This window comes from Artibeus jamaicensis, unplaced genomic scaffold (assembly GCF_021234435.1).
Source record: "Artibeus jamaicensis isolate MK-2021 breed Jamaican fruit bat unplaced genomic scaffold, CSHL_Jam_final scaffold_286, whole genome shotgun sequence".
Classification (NCBI taxonomy): domain Eukaryota; kingdom Metazoa; phylum Chordata; class Mammalia; order Chiroptera; family Phyllostomidae; genus Artibeus; species Artibeus jamaicensis.
In genome coordinates, this window is record NW_026522034.1 from 10,986,937 (window position 1) to 11,007,238 (window position 20,302).

General features: G+C 34.5%; 1 protein-coding gene across 1 annotated transcript in view; it reads left to right on the forward strand.

The window, feature by feature from the left end:
- The window catches only part of MDGA2 (MAM domain containing glycosylphosphatidylinositol anchor 2), an 875,220-nt gene that overhangs the window by 848,905 nt on the left and 6,013 nt on the right, over positions 1-20,302 (forward strand). The window contains exon 15 of the mRNA XM_053656885.1: positions 6,279-6,409. Coding sequence (XP_053512860.1) covers positions 6,279-6,409 — 131 coding nt within the window. The remainder of the gene's footprint in view (positions 1-6,278; positions 6,410-20,302) is intronic.

Genomic DNA, 20,302 nt, shown 5'->3' on the forward strand with positions numbered 1-20,302 from the left:
GAACTGACATTTTTTATTTAAGATATTGCAATCATATATTGAGAAAACTGGATGTGCTATGCAGCCCTTTCTGTTCAAGCAGAAAATAATGATTTTTGTGATTTCCCCTTTTAGTCTGTGTACGCAAAACAAATGATGTTAACTTCTCAATATACATAGCTCTTGCCTGGGGCCAGATGATTCTGGCATGTCTTCATCTTTCATTAAATGTGAAATTCAAATTAAGAGTCTGTATTACTGATTAGAATAAAAATGTGATTTATATGCAAGCGATCCCCAGGCCTTGGAATAAGTTAAGTTACAAAAAATTTCTATGAACTTTGTCATTCCAAGTATCTGTAGGAAATATGTATGCACATTTTAGGACATATTTAAATTATTTATCTAAAATATATAAAATAAATATTTATAGTCAAATATTTTTAAAGTAACATTATGTGAAGTACTTGATGAAAGAAGAACACTGGGTAATATAATTATAAATAATAATGCAGTTTATATTTTATACAGTAATTTATATGAAAAAATATTAAAGTAAAAGTCATGCGATTGCGTAATACCATGAATAACCCCAAAACCTGGCTCAGTGCTCATGCAATGATGCTGCCTGCACTTGGCTCAGTTAGCCTAATTATAACCCCTCGTCCTGAGATAAGCAAAGTCTTCTCTAGCTTCAGCACCTGACTCTTAACAAGAGGTGATCAAAAGATGAGAACTAGGAAACCAAGGAAAAGAAAAAGTTAAATTTTGTTTAGGCAAGTTCAAACGTGTGTCATGGAACTACTAGCCTTTGAAAATCCTTGGGGATGATTAAATTCATACCTACTGATATCTGGTGCCTAGAAAGCATACACACAGCACCTCTGAGGATTTGAAATTACTTTGAAAGAGTATTAACACAATTCATCATATTCGCTCTGAAATTTTTATTTTTTACTTTAATAGTGTGCATATCAGCTTTGCTAAACCTGACCTCTCTTGAATCACTTTATTCTTTCACAAGTTCTAATTTTGTTCACCAAGATGATCTGAACATATGATTATATAACTTTTGGCATTGAATTCGCTTTTATAAACTTAAAAAACTGGAAACATGAATTGAAAAATAATCTTCCAAAAACACTGTTTATGGATATCACTTTTGTCTTCATCTCTACAATAGACCATTGAATCAATAGTTAGTAGTCACTTATTTAGAAAATGGAATATAATTAACACTATGGCATAATAAAAATTAAATTATATTTGGAAGAATTTACTTCTATCAGCTATATAGTTCTATTGCCTTTTTACTTATAAAACAGGTAATACCTGCCCTTTAAAATAAAACCTAACCACAGTTGAATGTAATTCATATAATTTACTCAAAAACTCATTCAACATCTGGGATATTTCATACCTGACTTCTCTAGACACAGGACAAATATTTTCACATAGTATATATTTAATAAATAGAATTTGAAATAATTCAAGTTTGAATTATATTACATATAAGAAAATAAAATGTTTTATGAAAAAATTTAAATATGCTCACAGTAACATTTTATTTGGAGAAAAATGTATTTAATATAATCTATTATTAATATAATAATGCTAAGTCATATATATTAATATACTTCATTAACACATGTATTTATTTCTTTAAGTACATTCTGCAAGACATAATTAATACACACTACTTAGTCTAATTACAACTAATAAGTCTAAAAAGTAGTATTTTGTTAAGATTAAACCAAAATTTTCATGTATTTATTTGATGACAGGATAGATTTCTGTTACTTAAATAAAAATGAATGTTCATGCACCTCAAGAGACGTAAGACTTCCATATAAAATGGCAATTCATTAATTGCCATCTATGTACATTAGCACCTCATATTTGTTGGAGTATTTACTGTTGATTTCTATATGGGACAACTGGTACTGCATTGGTAGCTTAGAAAGGGTATCCTTCATTCATTGAGTGCAAGCTAAAATGACTTTTACTAGGTATAAGCTAAGGGGTTACATTTAAAAAGTACCGAAAGATTGCTCTGGCCAGTGTGGCTCAGTGAATTGAGTGCCCACCTGCAAATCAAAGGGTCACAGGTTCAATTCACATTCCTGGGTTGCAGCCCAGGTAGGGGACGCTCAAGAGACAACCACACATTGATGTTTCTCTTCCTCTCTTCTCTCTCTCTTCTCCTTTCTAAAAACAACTAAATAAAATCTGTTTAAAAAAAAGATAAAAGTAAAAGATATATATCAAAAGGAAAAAAGATAACTGATACTTTCTTTTCTGAAAAAGTAGTAAAGTATTGAGGAGAAATCGGTAGAGCATATCACAGCCCAAACCAGTCAGTTACCACTAATCCAGACATAGGCTGTAGCAGACCCAGCCCTGAAATAGAGGAGCACTTTTCTTATTTCATTCATAGACAGACTATTCAAATAATTTCTGAAAGGAACGTGCTGTACAACACATTGTAGTCCAATGACAGACAACATATAGGTTCAAGAAAGTATTACTTTTTTTACAGTTTAACACCATTTATTATTTATTCAAGTTTGATTTCCTTGTAATCCCTCCCTGTTGCATATTAATGTCCAAAAATAGAATGCAATGACATTACACAGAAGTATGTTCTGCAGTGGTTCTCAGTTCATCAGTCCTGCAGCTTTAGATCTTAGAGCAGGAGCTAACAAAATCTAACTTATTCTGTGTTCATAAAAGAAGGCCCAACAGTGGTTTGGGGAATGATGCCACAGGAATATTCAGCATTCCGTAGAGATGAATAAGGCAAAAGGAAGTGAGAGCAAGAAAAGGAGGCTCCAATGAAAATTCCACACTACAAAATGAGGCTAATATGCCCATAGTAAAGAAAACACACATTTTGAAAAGGGCATACTGACAATTCAGGTGAAATAAAATTTGTATAGCATATGCTTCATGTTTTCAATAAAATACATAAGTATATAAATTTTATGCAATGATAAAAGATAAAATGATATCAGTGGACTCAGGAAAAGAAGGAACCGGATAAATAAGTAAAATAAAGGGGAGTTTGATAAGATCAAAAGAGAAGGTAAGAAAAAGGAGAGAAAGAACTCATGGACATAGACAACAGTGTGGTTATTGTGGGAAGGAGGGGGATGGGTGAAGGTGGAGAGGGCTTGAGAGGATAAATGGTGATGGGAAAATACAAGAAAATAAAAATAATGAATTCATTAAAAAAGAAAAGAAGATAACATGATAAATTATACAACAACCAAATAAAGATGACATTAGAAAGAAAATAACAGAATATACACTGTGGAAAGTAAAATCAGCAATGCAGAGGACAAGTTGGAGATTATTTCTTACATTAAAGGGGAAAAAGACAGAAAATAATAGATTCTGGAGCAACAAGTGATCATGCAACATAGAAAGATAAAACAAAAAAGAAAACTGGGGAATGTTATTTATAAATATACATGCATTATTCCCAGATAGAATATATAAATTTCACTTGATAATGGACTACTATTCTCTTATCGACCATAATAAGAGAATAGTAGTCCATTATCAAGTGAAATTTATTCCTGTAATAATCATAGTTCAACATTAAGAAATTTACTAGTATAAATATAATCTATTATATCAATATAGAGAAATATTATTTTAACATCTTGAGATCTAATAATAAAACATAGTGAAGACTATGTATGAGATATAATTGTTCATAATCTAACTAATTTTAATTCTCCCAAAAAGCTTATGCTAGTTACTTATCATTTGCCTGTTAAGGAAATCGAGACAAAGACATTAAGAGACTAAGCAAGTTCACCTAGCTAGTAAGTGACATCTGTGATGTAAAGATGTAGTTTTTGTCATTATTTAAAAAGTAGGTATTCATATTTATGCATGTGTATAATATGTGTGGTCTTATATATAAATAGGCAAAAATCATACTTAAAATCTGAAAGATAAATTACTAACTGTACGGCTGTAGATCTACATTCTAAAAAATGGAAGGAACACTACCAAATTATTCAGGAAGTTACTTCTGACTAATCAGTTTAATGATGATTTTTATATTATCTTTCCTGCTTTTCAGTATTTATGTGCAATATTCAGATTAACAAATGTACATACTATGGAAGTTATCTGCATAAAATATATAACATCTAAATAATAACATTATTTATTATTTGAGAACTATAAAAGTTATCAAAATAAAGGTTTCTGAAGCCATTCAGTACTAACTTTTTTCCAGACAAGTCCTACTGTAATAAACAATGATTAAAATGGGAAAAATATATTAAGTAATTGTTTTCAGAAAATATTTTCTTAAAAAAGAGGCAAGACAAAACTGAGATATATGAAAAGATGGGAATAAAGAGATCTCCATAGGAGTCCTATTCTCTGCCTTAAGACAATTTCCTTGCCAGGGCCATGAAGCTCCAGCAGACAGAATGTGGAGATCCCACTGAGTTCAGGAGGCAGAGTACCGGGCAACTGAAGTCATCAGAATCTCTCCTTGAGTCTGGTTAACGGAAACAAAAGAAGTGTGACTCTAGAAGTTTGAATGGGCTTCTCCATGAACCTTTCTTTTTTTTAATTTTATTTAGTTATTTTTCAAGTACAGTTTTTTGTCTATTTATCCCATTCCAGCCCCCCCAGTGCTCCCCACCTCCCTCCCATTTCCTACCCCGTAGTCCTCATCCCTGTGTCTTTCATACTTGTTCCTCCAGATCCCTCCCCCTTAAATTCCATGAACCTTTCTTCAAGGCTAGTCAGTTCTCTTATTCACACTGGAAAACCAGCACTTACAATAGCAGCTTAAGGAGCTACCAGCAGAACAGAGAAGAGGTGCTCAGAGTCCTGGAAGAAGAGCATTAGGGAATTTTGAAGTTTAAGGCACTTAATGTTTTTAATAGTTCATTTGTTATTGTATTTTCTATTACCATATATCCCCCATACCCTCTTCTACCTGCACCCACCCTCCTCCCCTCCCCAGCCTCCCCACACTGCTCTCCCTGTCCCTTTTTCATCAATCCCTCCACCCTCCCACCCCAACCTGTCAGCCTGCTCTCTGTCTGTGAATCTGTCTCTATCTGTTTGTTAGTTCGGTTTGTTCAGTAGATTCCACATATGAGTGCAATCATATGGTATTTGTCTTTCTCTAACTGGCTTCTCACTTAGCACAATGTTCTCCAGGTCCATCCATACTGTCACAAAGGGTAAAATTTTTCTTCTACGTGAAGTTTAAGCCATTTAGAATAAAGGATGACATAAATAATACTGGTACAGGAAGAAAACCAGAAGGCTGTTTCATTGTAGTTGGAACTATGCCCTGGAGATGTGTTCTCTAATGGGGTTAATACTCAATACTTCATAGGATTGTTGAGAGGATTAATTTTTCATCTGAATTGTTTAACACATACATTATTATTAGCACCTTCATTACTGTCCTACTATGAGCAGGACATGAAATTATCAAATAGACATATATCAAATTATGAGACGAGGCTATTTTTCTTTTGATTTTAAAATGTATAAAAGAAAAATGAGATTTGGGTAAAGTAAACTTCAAAACAGATGCAAACTGATAATATAAGACAACAGGACTACAGTCAGATTTTGGCAAGTCAATCAAGTCAGAATGTGATGACAGGCTATAGTAGTTTCCTATTACTACTGAAACAAAAGGTCACCACAAACTGTGGCTTAAAAAACCACAAATTTGTTATCTTACAGTTTCAGAGGGCAAAAATTTAAAATGAGAAAATGATCATAATGGGGTTAAATCAAGGTGTTGGTAGGGCTGGTTTCCTCTGAAAGCACCATCTGCTTCCTTGCCCTTTCTGGCTTCCAGAGGCCACCTGTGTTCAGCTTGCAGATCCTCCCTCCAGGTTCAAATACAGCTGCAGCGTGTCTTCTTTATTTCACATGAACTTTTCTCAGGTATCACATTCTCCTTGGCCTCCATCCTAACATGTTATATGTGATTACATTTAGGATGTAACCAGATGATCTAGAATAATCTCGCCATCCAAGATCCTTAACTTAATCACAGTGGCAAAGCCTTTTTTGTCATATACGGTAACCTTTACAGGTTTTAAGGATTAGGAAGCCATCATTTTGGAGCTCTGTGGCACAGCTGAAGGTCGTAGGAGCAACATTGGAAAAAGAGGGGAATAGAGGAAGAGAAACTAGAATGTTCTGAAAACATTTAATTGCTAAAAGTGTTTGGTCCTAGAGAAGTACATTTAAAGCAAAAATGGTTATACAAATTAAAATGTGATTGTTATTTTTAGGTGTTTTAAATGTTTATCTACGTTTGAAAGGGCAGACAACAATAGAGAATCCACTGTGGTCTTCAAGCGGGAATAAAGGACAACGATGGAATGAGGCTCATGTTAATATATATCCAATTACTTCATTTCAGGTAAGAAAACATCATTTCCTCCAATAGATTGCTGTTTGCATGTGAGCATAGGGTTAAAGGCAGAACTTCAACAAATACTGGAATATAAATATTCAGAAATTCTGTGATATAATCATCACAACAGTAAGATGATTAAGGTTATCTTTTGTTGTAAAAGCTGTTTCATAAAGAGAAAATGCCCTTTTCCTCTATTGATTAACATCTAGGAAGTAATGTGTTTGAATAATAGTCTATCAAATGATTTGCCTGGAGAAAATGTAATCTATTTCTCTAAAACCACTGTTGTATATTTTGTTCCCTGAAGACAAATAAAATAGGTTCTTATAATAATGAAAGCTGAATAATCAATTCTCAATTAATCTGTTTGAATTTTACTTAATGTGATTTTATTTCCTTTTGCAAAACGTGTCTCTTTGAGGCAATGTCATTTTAGTAATTTATCACAAAGTCAGAGAACTTTAACAGGTTATTTTTCTTTGTTTTTATATAGAAAAGAAGTAATGCTTAGATTCAATTGAGAGTTGGCTACAAATATATAACTTGTAATGCCTAGAACAATGGCCATGATGGCTAGAAACAATATTTTTGAAACTACTGCAGTGGAGAAAATAATGTGGTTTTAGTGACTTTTAATAACTATATCTGTATATTACTTACTTAGGTTAAAAATTTTCTCCACTGCTAATTTTTGGATGAATTCCATGGTATAAACTGTAAGGATATGGAAAATCTGAAAGCTCCAATTATGCCATTTTTTTGGTGAAATGTCTTTTTTCTTATAATCTAATCTATAAAATTCTAATGGCTTTTGTTTGGAAATTGCACTTCTAAATCTATCCATAATGATAAAAATGCATACAGTTGTTTACAATGGTAAAAAATAATGCAGTAAGACTAGCTGATTATCTATAAACACACACAAAAAGCTGCTGGAACCATAAATCCTAGGAATCATTTTGTTTCTATGACAGAGAATACAATTGTGAAAATTAAATCTGTGGCAATATATCATGAAATCAAATTGAACTGCGGAGACTGAACTCCAGAGTGTTACTCATAAAAGTAACTTAAAGTGTACATACCTATATAGGCATCAAGTACCCCTTCTTTTTAAAAAGTTGGTGTTCTTCCAAACATATTTTTGCTTCCCACATGAGTGCCTTGTTAACATAAAATTTATTAATCAAATATGGGTACTGTTAGTTATTTAAGAGAATAGTTCATGTTTCCTTCAGGATAACCCTTTATTGACATAGACATGAATGTAATAGCTATTTATTGAGTATTATCAGGACAATATTGTGACAATATTATCATTTCTTGTCATTGCCAACAGTTCAATTAATTCTTATTCAGCTACTACTCTTTGTCAGGTACACTGCTCTGCATAAAGATTTAAAAATTATTGTTTACCTCAGAATGATGGAAACACACACATCTACACATGTACCTCACATGCTGCAATCACTGAGTCAACAGACACATGCATGTAGCTCCATGAGCACACCAACCAAAACAATGATGGGGGAAAGTCAAGAAAAACTGACTGTAGGAGGTGAAACCTGAACTGTAGAGAGAGATTGCAAATAAGAGAAAGGGCTAGCATTAATATTGCAGTAGAGTTAGTATAGAGTTAGTATAGAGTTAGTATTGAGTTACTATACCTAGTAAACAAAGGTATTGAGATTATATAACACAGGACTGGCCAGAGAAACAGAAACATCTTTACCTGGAATTCGGTTCCCCAAAATAGATCAAAGACTTGTGTGAGATGAGGTGTAGGGGCCTGAGGAGTGTGGGCAATGAGCAGCATTGACAGATTTCACTCAGGGGATGACCCGCTACATCCCTGAGGTTGTTGTGTGAAAGACAAGGAGGGAAAATTTGCTGGAAAACCAAGTAGGATGCCATAAAAGATGTTAAGGGGAAAATCTAAGGAAGTGGTTTAAAGAAAAGTAGACGATTTTTAAATTATGTTTGTAAAAACCAGCAGAATGTTTTCTATGTTGGGAATTTGAGAAGTAGCCACAAATGACTGAGACCTTTCCAACAAGGGGCTATGGGGTAATACTTGGACTACATGTTACTTTCAACCACAAAAGAGGAAAAGAGACAAGCTTTAGAGAGGAATATGGTTGCTTCTATCTTGCGCATGTTAATATAAAGCCCCTGTGGAATACCCTTTGAGAGATGGGCAGAACGTGTTGTGTGCGGGTGCTGCCTAAAATAGAGGGGTGGCTGATGTTCCCGAGGAAGAGTGCACGTGTGTGGACACTGGTTAAAGGACAGACCATGCGGAACACTAAGTGATCCTTAACAGGAACTGTGGAACAGGAGTTTGGTTCTGTTGTATTTTTTAGAGTTAAAGGGAAGGAGATCCAGGAAAGTATGCTGCCCACAGCATTTAAAGACAGTGGTACTCAAATTGGAAAGCAGGTTGAATCCAGGGGACTAGTCCTTACAGAGAGTATCCACTCAAGAAATTTAAATAAAGTGGTAAAGAGATTAGGGAAAACTACCATCTTAACTGCATTATTGATTTTTTTCAGAATTACTAGGATGACCTGCAGCCAGATATTAAATTATGAGTGTACATAGTTATTTTGTTATATCATTTTTCACAGTAGAAAAGGTATCGATTTTGCTTTATTATTTTTTTTGAGTGAGTGAAACCTTTATTCATGATGTTGCAACAGGGAGAATACTGAAGGGAATGTGTCCCTCCATATAAGCAGTGACAGGGGTTTCACAGAAGGAAAAGACAAAAAGCAGAGTGCCAGCTCCCTGTTTGATGGTGCAATCTTAGAGAAAGTAATTGCTTTTCTTTCTGACTCGACCATTTTTCGTCCACTGCATCCTGTTCCCAGACCTCAAATTTAAAAAGGGATTCAAGATGTGAGTCAGTCTTTTGTTACCAGGAAGCATGTGGTCAGTGTAAATCCAAAGCAAAACATTTTACTGCTCACTACAAGTGGCAAGTTTTCCATAGCCTCCACATTTACATATTAAATTCACAAAAAAGAGATTTACAAAAATGTTCAAAGCAGATGTTCAGAATGTTCAGATGAAGAAAGCTTTATTCACAATAGGTCAGACCTTAGAGAACTTCCCTGTAATCAGCTCTTCTCATTCCAACTGAGAAATCAGACTGGGTTTGCATACTTGGTGTGCAAAGCTCTTATTATTTCTGGTGCTTTTTGTTCCTTTTTGTAGATCCATGTTTCCATCTGGTATCAATTTTATTTTGCCTGAAGGACTTCATTTAATAGATATTGTAGAGTGGATTTGCTAAACATGAATTCTTTTCACCTTTTGAACTTCTGAAAAAGTCTGCTTCACCTTTATTTTTTCAAAGACATTTCCTCTGAGTACATAGTTAGTATTCTGATGTTTCTTTTTGAAACTTTAAGGATGCTGTTCTGCTGCTTTTGTTTCCATTGTTTCCAAAGATAAATTTGCTGACACTCTTAGATTTAGTCTTTTATATGTAATGTGACATTTTTCCCATTGCTTTTGAGATCTTCTTTTATCACTCAGTTTGAGCAGTTTGACTGTAGCGTGCTTTTGTGTAGATTTTGTCATTTTTCATGCACTTGGGTTTCACGGAAATTCTTGAATCTGTGGGTTTATAGTTTTGATGAAACATAAGGATTTTCCGACTAGTGTTTTAAAAGTGTTTTGCCCCTCTCCTTTCCTTTGAAAACTACAATTACGCATATGCTTATATGAGGAAGGACCAAAAAAAAAAGGAATTTATTTATAAAAAATTGTGTGCTTATTCTTACATGTTTAAACTTCAGTTACCTTCAAAGTACTCTCCATTGCATGCAATACACCTGTTCAGACAGTTTTTCCCACTGCTCAAAACAGTTTTTTACCTCATCAGTTTTGATGCCTTTTAGTGCTCCTGCATTTTTTGTTTTACCTCTTCCTCGTCAACAAAATGGTTCCCTTTGAGAACTTTTTTTCATCCAGGGAAACAACAACAACAACAAAGTCTCTCAGGGTGAGCTCAGGTAAATAGGGAGGGTGACATGGGATCATGCCGTTTTTGGTCAAAGACTGCTGAACACAGCATGGTGTGGGCAGGTGCACACGTACATCACCCATCATGAAATGGGCAAATGCATTGTAAGAGTCTGCAAAAAAAAAATCACTGGGGCTAAATGCCACTTCTCACAACAGTGCCAGCTGGTACACTGATACAGATGGGTTCCTAAAACCCTGACCTATCAGGGGAAGACTATACTGCAAGGATCCCACCCTCCAGAAGATAATTCCAGATTTTGGGGGATCCTTCTCATATAAGGCGCCTTAAGGGTGTTACAGAGCTCATTAAGGCTTCAAAATTTTTAATTTTTTTCTATTTGTGTTTCATTTTTAATATTTTTTTCTGTCTTCACATTCATTAGTTATATCTTTTGAAATATCTAATCTGCCTTCAATACTATTTAGTGTATTTTTCATCTCAGCTATTGTACTTTTCATCCCTGTGAACTCAATTTGAGTCTTTAAACAATGTTTCTCATGTCTCTAGTTAATGTATTAAACATATAGAGTCAAATTATAGTGATTGTTTTAGTGTCATATGTCAGTTCATCTATGTCAGTTCTTGGTTGGTTTTGATTGTATATTTTTCCTCCACATTACAAGTCATTGTATTCCTGTTTCTTTGCATGTCTGGTAGTCTAATTGGATGTCAGACACTGTGAACTTTACATTGATAGGTATAAATACTTTTATGTAAATATTCTTTAGCTTTTGGGGGATGTTAAGTTACTAGGGAAGAGTTTATCATTATTGGTCTTGCCTTTAAGATTTCTTTGGTGACTTAGTAAATGTACTTCTAGGTATATATTGAAAAAAATCCAAAACACTAATCTGAAAGACTATAATCAGCCTTGTGTTTACTGCAGTGCTATTTATAATAGCAAAGATACAGAAGCAACATTAGCGCATATCAGTATATGACTGGATAAAGAAACAGTGTTACATATATACAATGGAATATTATTCAGCCAGAAAAAAAGAATGAAATCTTACCAATCTTACACCCTGGATGAACCTAAAGGGTATTATACTAAGTGAAATAAGTCAGCCAAGAAAGACAAATACCATATGATTTCACTTATATGTAGAGCCTGGAGAACAATAAAAATGAACAAACAAAACAGAATCACATTCATAGTTACAAGGAGGGGTGAAAAAAAATGAATGGATTAAGAAGTATAAATTGGTAGCAGTAAAGTAGTCATGAGAATCTAAAGTACAGCATGGGAAATGTAGTCAATAATATTGTAATAATTGTGTGGTGCCAGGTGGGTGCTGAAAATGTCAATGGACACTTTGTAGAGTATGTTATTGTCTGCCCACTCTGCTGTACACCTGCAACTAATACAAAATCATATTGAATATAAACAATAATTGGAAAAAATGGAAAAAAAGAAAAAAGATTGTTAGGTGAGACCAGAGCAGTGTTTGGTGTAGGGCTAATTATTTCTCACAACAAGGCAAGAGTCTTCTGAGAACTCTACTCTAGATATTGCCCCATGGATTATGAGGTTTTCCAAGACCTGTGTGAGCTGGGTACTATTACTTTAAATGTGTCCCTCTGATTTTTTTCAGGTTTTGGGTAGTCCCCTCAAATTAATGTCCTGATCAGCACTGCTCTGAATAAATGAGGGGCTCCTCTGCAAATCTCTCTTTATTTTTTTAAATATATTTTATTAATTATGCCATTACAGTTGTTCTATTTCCCCCCCTCATTCCCCTCCACCCTGCACACCCCTCCCTCACCATTCCCCCCCTTTATGACCACGTGTCTCAAGTTCTTTAGATTCTATATTTCCCATACTATTCTTGCCCTCCCCATCTATTTTCTACCTACTGTCTATGCTACTTATTTTCTGTACCTTCTCCTCCCTTCTCCTTCTCCCACTTCTCTGTTGCTAACCCTCCATGTGATCTCCATTTCTATGGTTCTGCTCCTGATCTAGCTGTCCTCTTAGTTTGCTTTTGCTTTAGGTGTGGTTGTTAATAACTGTGAGTTTGCTGTCCTTTCACTGTTCATCTTTTTTATCTTCTTTTTCTTAGGTAAGTCCCTTTAACATTTCATATAATAAGGGCTTGGTGATGATGAACTCCTTGAATTTGATCTTATCCGAGAAGCACTTTATCTGCCCTTCCATTCTAAATGAAAGCTTTGCTGGATAAATCAATCTTGCCACCCTGAACCCACCTGATCTCATCTGATCAAATCTCTCTTTCTAAGCAACTCTTTTTTGCTGGTATTCTATCCTGCACACTCCAGGTGCCTCAGTCTCCTGGGACTCTGAACTCCATCTCCTCAACTCAGATTTTGTAATGGGCTCCACCTTTGTTCTGCTTACACCATGGGCTATACTTCTGTATTGGACAGTAGTAAGGCTGTGTGATTCGCGTGTCTCAGGAATCACTGCCCTTCATAACCTGATGTTTTGTATCCTGAATATCATCATTTCTTAAATTCTGTCCGGTTCTTTAGTTGTTTCAGAGGGAAGTTGTTCAGAGGGAGGAAAGTCTAGCTGGTTCTTAGTCCTCTCTTTTGGCTGGGAGAAAGTCAAAATGTAAAGATTTTGAATTTTAAGTGCATTCCTAAGCTATTTAAATTAGTGAAAAATAAAGATAAATAAAATCAAATTTGGATATCTATATTCTTTCATGCCCTAATGTATTTCTAGGTCCATTGGCTAGGATTTTCCTTTATTTCATAAATCTTGATTGTTGAAGGAAACATGAAGCACAACTGCCTGATCTATTTTTGTTTTATTTTGTTTTTGAGTTTCTTGCTTTGAACATTTATCAAAGCATTTTTTTTACTAAAAAATTGTTTATAACCTATGAAGCTTTTCAGAAATATAGTAAAGCATGGCAACAATTGTATGAGATATATTTACATAAAATCAAGTTCTGAGATGTTTTAATGTTATTCAAACGTAACCTTGTGACATTCTAGGACATCTCTAATTCAAGTAGAAAGGATATCTCTTACCTCTTGAAATTCTCTTTTTTTTTTGCATTAATTGTTTTTCTTTATTTTTCCTCCTTCTATTTTTAACAAATCATTTTTATTGTTGTTCAGTTAAAGTTATTCCAGTTTCTTACCCCTTGCTCACCCCTAGCCCATCCTCCCGAATTCTCACAGTCAGTCACCACCCATTGTCTGTGCCCTCAAGTCCCCATTCATGTACCTTGGCTTGCCCTTTCTCCTTTTTTCTTTTGTTATTCCCCTTCCCTTTCCCCTCTGCTCACTGTCAGTTTGTTCTTTATTTCCAGGTCTCTGGTACCACTTTGCTCATTTGTTTGTTTTGTTGATTAGCTTGCACTTACATTTGAGATAATATGGTATTTGTCTTTCACAGCCTGGCTTATTTCACTTAGCTCTCCAGTTCCATCTATGCTGTCAAGAAGGGTAGGAGCTACTTCTTTCTTTCTGCTGTTATATGCCTTTGAATTACTTTGGTCAATAATCACTTTAAAAAATAACTATTCACAAAATTCTTGCAGTGCGTCCAATTAGTTTGCTTAGCTTCAAATAAAATTATTTTGTAGTCCATTTCATGGTAAATTGAAGTTTTGTCATACCAAAATTTCTTTTGTGGCTCTTTTTCTAGAATTAAGTTAGCATGGTTAGTGCTTGTAATGATAATACATTTTTCTGAATTAAGGAGAATTGGAATAAAATTTCCAACAAAAGTAAAATTAATAATATAGTGTTAGTCTTAGAATATCACATGTTTTATATTTTACACTGAGGAAAATACTTAACCATTCCTTTTAGTACCTTGCTTCTTTCACAGTATATTCTAAATGTTTTCTAGAGACACTGTGGCACATAAAATATTGTCATTTTAGTTTCTTAGTTATAGGTGAAAGTAATTCTGAAGAATTTCTATTCTTATATCCTCATTTCAATGTTTGGATATAGGTTTTGAGACTACCTTAAATCACACTAATAATTGACATTAAGTAAGGATTAGAAAAAAGGTTATGGTACTTCTATGATACCATGCTGACTGTATGTTTATCTGGCTAAGCATAATATTAACCTGGAAAATGTTGTCTTCCTGAGTAGCCATCACACACTCATGTGGATACATAGTGAGCATCCTATGCCAGATTCCATGGCAATTATGTAAGCATGATGATGGTTCCAGAAGCAACCACAGAAAACATTTTCCAGTTGCAGTTCACAGTGCAATTTCTTTCTTTCTGTCTTTGCCAACAATTACACTCTCATGGTATAATTTCAGATAAGGAGCTTTGCCAACTAACTGACTTTTACCCAGCAAGTTGGACCAGCAGAGTCTTCTGAAATTAAACTCATTGTTCATATTTGTATAGCTTCCCCAGGGAAGAAGCTAAGGCTACCCACCTGATTTATTTTGTTGTCTCTCTTCAAACGTCCTTTGTAATGGTTAAGGCTAGCTCAATGATTTGCTAACCCAGTAAAAAAAATAGAGGCAAAATTATTTCTCTTAATTTACATTTAATTAATAATATTTCCACATTTATTTATATCCTGAAGTTTATCCAAGCATTGCATACTGTCAGTTTTCAAACTGTATTCTTGGACGTTGTGTTTGCCATAGCAATGATGGTCAGGTGGCATGTATCTCGCCTCAGGAAAAAATCATGTTGCGAGCACTGGCAGAAGGCACCTTCAATGCTCAAGTCGGATTATCAGAGGTGCACTGTATTCTTTGACTCACCCCCTACTTTTACTCATTAGTGCTGCATGTAGCTAGCTATTCTTCTCTTACTTAGAAATCATACATGAATACAAGCTTTGACAGCATCACCTATGTCTCTGTCTCCATATTTGCATCAACATATAAAGCATTATAATGCATGTAAGAAACTGTCAGTCTATGAATCAATAATTTTGTGAGGTATAATTGTAATACAGAAATATTTATATAAATATGTATATTTAAACATATAAATATATATTTAAAGTTCCACTTGAATTTATAAACCAAAAGTTAACTTTCTGGTTACGCAGTATTTCCTGCATACTGTGTTTGCTGAATTGCATACACATACTGTGAAAACATTAAAATTTAAACTTGCCATTTCAGTGAGAAACACCCTTTTCAATAATATCAACATGATGGTGTATGAGGAAGTTTGCATAATCCAAACTCTCTTTTAGAAGACCTAAACCTCAACATTTTCTCCTTAAGTATCCAGATGTTGTTAATTTATTCTTCATGGCAATTAAACCAAATTCATTTTGGAATATAGAAGAGGAAAGGAACATAGTTTTATCTCTGTAACAATAATAGTCAGAACCACAATAGTGCTTCATAAAATATGACATACTTTAACCTATTCCATTAGAGAGCATTTCTTCATTACATACAAGTCATATCTGCCAAGTGGGGATATATCATATTATAATTAATTGCTAGAGTTCCTCATTTTTATATTTGAGAAAAAACTGTCGCCAAGGATTTATTTTTATAAATACTTGAAAATTGGTCCATTGTGCATTCTTAAATTTAGTATCTATGCATCTTTTCTCTGTTTTCTAGCTCAGAGTCAAAACAATATACAAAAGGTATCTGTTTAAGTCTAAGTCTAGAAGCCATTCATGAGTTGACTAGGATCTACAAAATTTTGTTACAATAATACAAAGATATAATTTTCATTGGAGTTCAGAGCATAAACAGAGCAATGCAATAGATATTTCTTATGAGAGTCAAGACAAGTTAAATACAGTCCTCTGTCTTCTGAAGGGCAAAACTGGTGCAGAGACTAACCGGAAACAAACATTCTCCGCAGGACCTTTATCTCGCTGCTCAAATCGGATCCTGAGGAAGACTACAGTATTTTTCTGGCCTATGTGATTAGATTTCTTGTTGTCATGGCATGACAAATATTAAAAATACTGATTATAACTGCACCAAGACTGTGATTGAAATTATTTTTATGATTCTAGTAACAACTGCTACTCATCCCTGGTTTAATTCTACAAATGGATGAAACACCTGCTATGTTTATATAGAAAGTAATCAACTCGCTTCATACAGTCACAAACTGTATTATGCATAGTTGTACAGATAAATGTAAATAATAGATTTACAAATCAGCCTGCTTCTTTTACTATAACAATACACTCATGATCACCAAGGAAAGAAGTATTCATGTAAGAGAATGTTCCAGATATGGGCAGTCATCTGGACGCATGAAACTTTGACTCTTGCTGATTTGTATTTTTGCTTCTCAGCCACCTACAACCCACAGTTGACATATTGCCAGCTGAGGGTAGCACACATGTTCAGTTACGTCTGTCAGTCAACTCTGATGTTGACCATAAAAAGCTCTCCAACACTCCGTCTCAGTCTGACCATAACAAAAAAAGGGAGCAGCTTCCATCAAAACCTCTCTGCCTTAGGTCCTTTATCTTTAGGATAAACCTAGGCTTCACCTTGTGTTTCTGATCAAGAGAGGCCAAAGGAAGGAAAGACAAAGGAAATTAGAGAAAAAGTAGGAGTGTTTAATGCTTAAAAGTCAGTGGCAGAACTTTTGAAATGCTATGAGTAATGACAGGATCATTCCAAGAGAAGCAGTCTTGAAAATTTCATGAATCATTTTGATGATTTATATATTTTAAGTTTGATTTTAAAAACAATTGTATTTATTTATTTTTTAGAGAGAGGGGAAGGGAGGGAGAAGAGAGGGAGAGAAACATCAATGGTGGTTACCTCTCATGCATCCCCTACTAAGGACCTGGCCTGCAACCCAGGCATGTGCCCTGCATGGGAATCAAACAGGTGACCCTTTGGTTCACAAGCCTGTGCTCAATCTACTGAGACATGCCAGCCAGGACTGATTTTGATGTTTGAAAATAACCCCTTTCTTTTATCTTGATTTTTACCTCCAGGTAACAAAAAACTTACTGAAAATCATTATGTACTTTAAATAAGGAAAACTATGCTTAATTTTAGTATCTACTCACATCTGCATAACTAAGATGGAAAATTCATGTATCACAAGCCTATTTGTTCAGAATACTTTCCTATAAAAGGATTATAACCTCAGCTTCTGTGTAAGTTTTTGCAAGCAGGTGCAGAACATTCTAACCTACGACTTACTAGCCTTTTCACCAGCAGCTCACTTCGCATGCAGAGCATAGCCCTTTATCTTCGTATAAAATTATGACAGCTGCTTTGCAATTCTCCTGCATTCTCCTCTGTGAGCAGTGCTCACTCCCTTTCCCTTCTCTCTCCATCTCATCAAATGATAACTTGTGTGGACTCAGGAGGTTTCCTCTCACCAAATCAGATTTTCCCAAATAATACATTCTTATCCCTGCTTCATTCCAGAATCAAAACTTGACTGCGAGGCAGAAATGTACATTTTACTCAGTTCGAACCCTTAAACTACCCTTATGGAAGAAAATTTTCTGATGATAGCACTTCACTCACATTCAATAAAGTATTAGCCTTGTGGCCAAAATGAAAATGTTTGATTATATGAAATAAGACTCATGTCAACATGAATCTGTGAGTTTTACCTTTCTCCAAGGTAACATTCCATTCACGCTGTTATCTTCATGAGAGAAGACTCAGCATCCTATAACTAAAACTATGAAGGGATGGGAATAACCACTGATTTATTCTAACATTGGTTGCCTACCAGGTAAGCAGCATATATCAAAAAAGGTAAAGTGCCCAAAAGACTTAGAAACACGTGGTTAGGACAACCACAATGCCTTCTCACAGAGTGCTGACAGGGGCCATTTTGAGGACCTTAAAGAGCCATGCACTCTAAATAAGAGTGTCTAAGAATGTTTTGGAATGCACCCAGTATTGCTCAGTATTGATGAACAATATCTACAAGGTGGAATATTCTGCCATCATTAAAATGACTTCTTTTCCATTTGCAGTGCTCTTGTATCTTTATATTACTAGCGTTTTTTAAAATCCTCACTTGTAAAAGAAAAATCCTCACTTGTGATTTAAACAGTCATCTGAGGGTTTTTCAGACACTTCCCAGACACCTTCCAAAAAACCAACCCTAATTCTTAAAACACCAATCTCAAAGAACCTATGCACCCCAATGTTCATAGCAGCATTATTTACAATAGCTAAAAGTTGGAAGCAACCTAGGTGCCCGTCAGTAAATGAATGGATCAAAAAATTATGGTACATATACACAGTGGAATTCTATGCAACAGAAAGAAAGAAGGAGCTCCTACCCTTTGCAACTGCATGGATGGAACTGGAAAGCATTATGCTGAATGAAATAAGCCAGGGGGTGAAAGACAAATACCATATGATTTCACCTTTAATAGGAAGCTAAACAACAAAACAAACAAGCAAGCAAAATAAAAACAAAGACACTGAAATAGAGAATAGGCTAACAGTGACCAGAGGGGAGAGGGGAGGGAATTTAAGGGGAAATAGGGAAGGGATTTAGAGGAACAAGTATAAAAAACACAGGGACAATAACTAAGGTGGGTGGAAATGGGAGGGAGGTGGGGAGCACGGGGCGGGGTGGGCTGAGATGGGAGAAATAGACAGAAAACTGTACTTGAAAAATAATTTAAAAAAATTTAAAGTTAAAAAAAAACCAATTCAAATATAAGTAATTATTTCCAGACAGCCTAAGGAATGCTTCATTGCTGATTTTGAGGGCTGAGCATTTGTATGCTTCCAACTGGTTCAGAATACTGGAATGCTGACCTGCTGTTTTATTATGGCTTCAGCGATACAGGGTGTTTTGGGTGTTTTTCCAAGAAATGGCTTTGAACTTTCCAAGACATGACTCTTTATTAACATACCTCATCATAAGCAAGCAGAAAAACATCTCTATAGAAATTAAATGTAGTAATAAAATCTTCTCAGGTTTTTTCCCCTTCAGGTTACAAAAATAACTCTTATTCTTATAAAAGATATTGAAGCAGGGGACAGGGACTCAGTACCAAAGGTGATAACTAAATTCTCTATTTACTAATTAGTTCAGTTGATAAAATGATAATAGTAGTACATCAGAGAACAATGGATCAAAGGTTGCTTTTCAAGAGATGCTTAAATTCTCTAAAAATCACCACAAATTTGCCTTTAAGATACTGTATTAAGATACCATCAAAGACAAAAAATAAAAACAAAATTTTTGGTATTCATATAGACTTTCACCATAAATTGCTGCAATGAAATAAAGGTAGAAATTCTCTAAAAATGCACACATCAACTTGATGCTAAAATTGCTCTTTATTTAGCCAATTATTCTCTGGAAAGACTAAAATACTAAATGAAATACTAAAATATTTCATTTCGACATGTAGAATTTTTTCTGGAACTATAAGTCACAAAATGCATGGGTTGCCTTTTAATATCAGGACTAAAATGTATAGCTGGAAGCAAGAAATAAATAAGGGTTTATAGAAAAATTCTGAAAGGTTTTTGTTTCTATAAAAGTGAAATAGCAATCACTAAAATAAGTTGCTAATTTTTCTTATATTGTCATTGTATCCAGAATTTAGCAATAAAGAGAGATGATTTTACTCATGTATTCTCTTGAGACTCATGTATTATAAGCCTCAGTGCCAACCACTATTCTAGATACTGGAAATTTAAAGTTGGCTACTAAACACTCACCATCTGTAGACCCATAAATATCTTCAAGTGTTTAAAAATAGAATGTCAAAAGTGAAGTTGTAGTGATAAATTATAACATTTGGGGAATATGAGGAACGTATTCACTATATTTACAAGACATCAAACAATTTTCTAGAGATGACAAACTCTTGTTCTGGGCATCAAAAAAACATAACACTGTTGTAGAAAACCCAAAACTAATTTATTCTTTAAAATGTTAAGAACACCAGTGTTGCATTTATAGAAA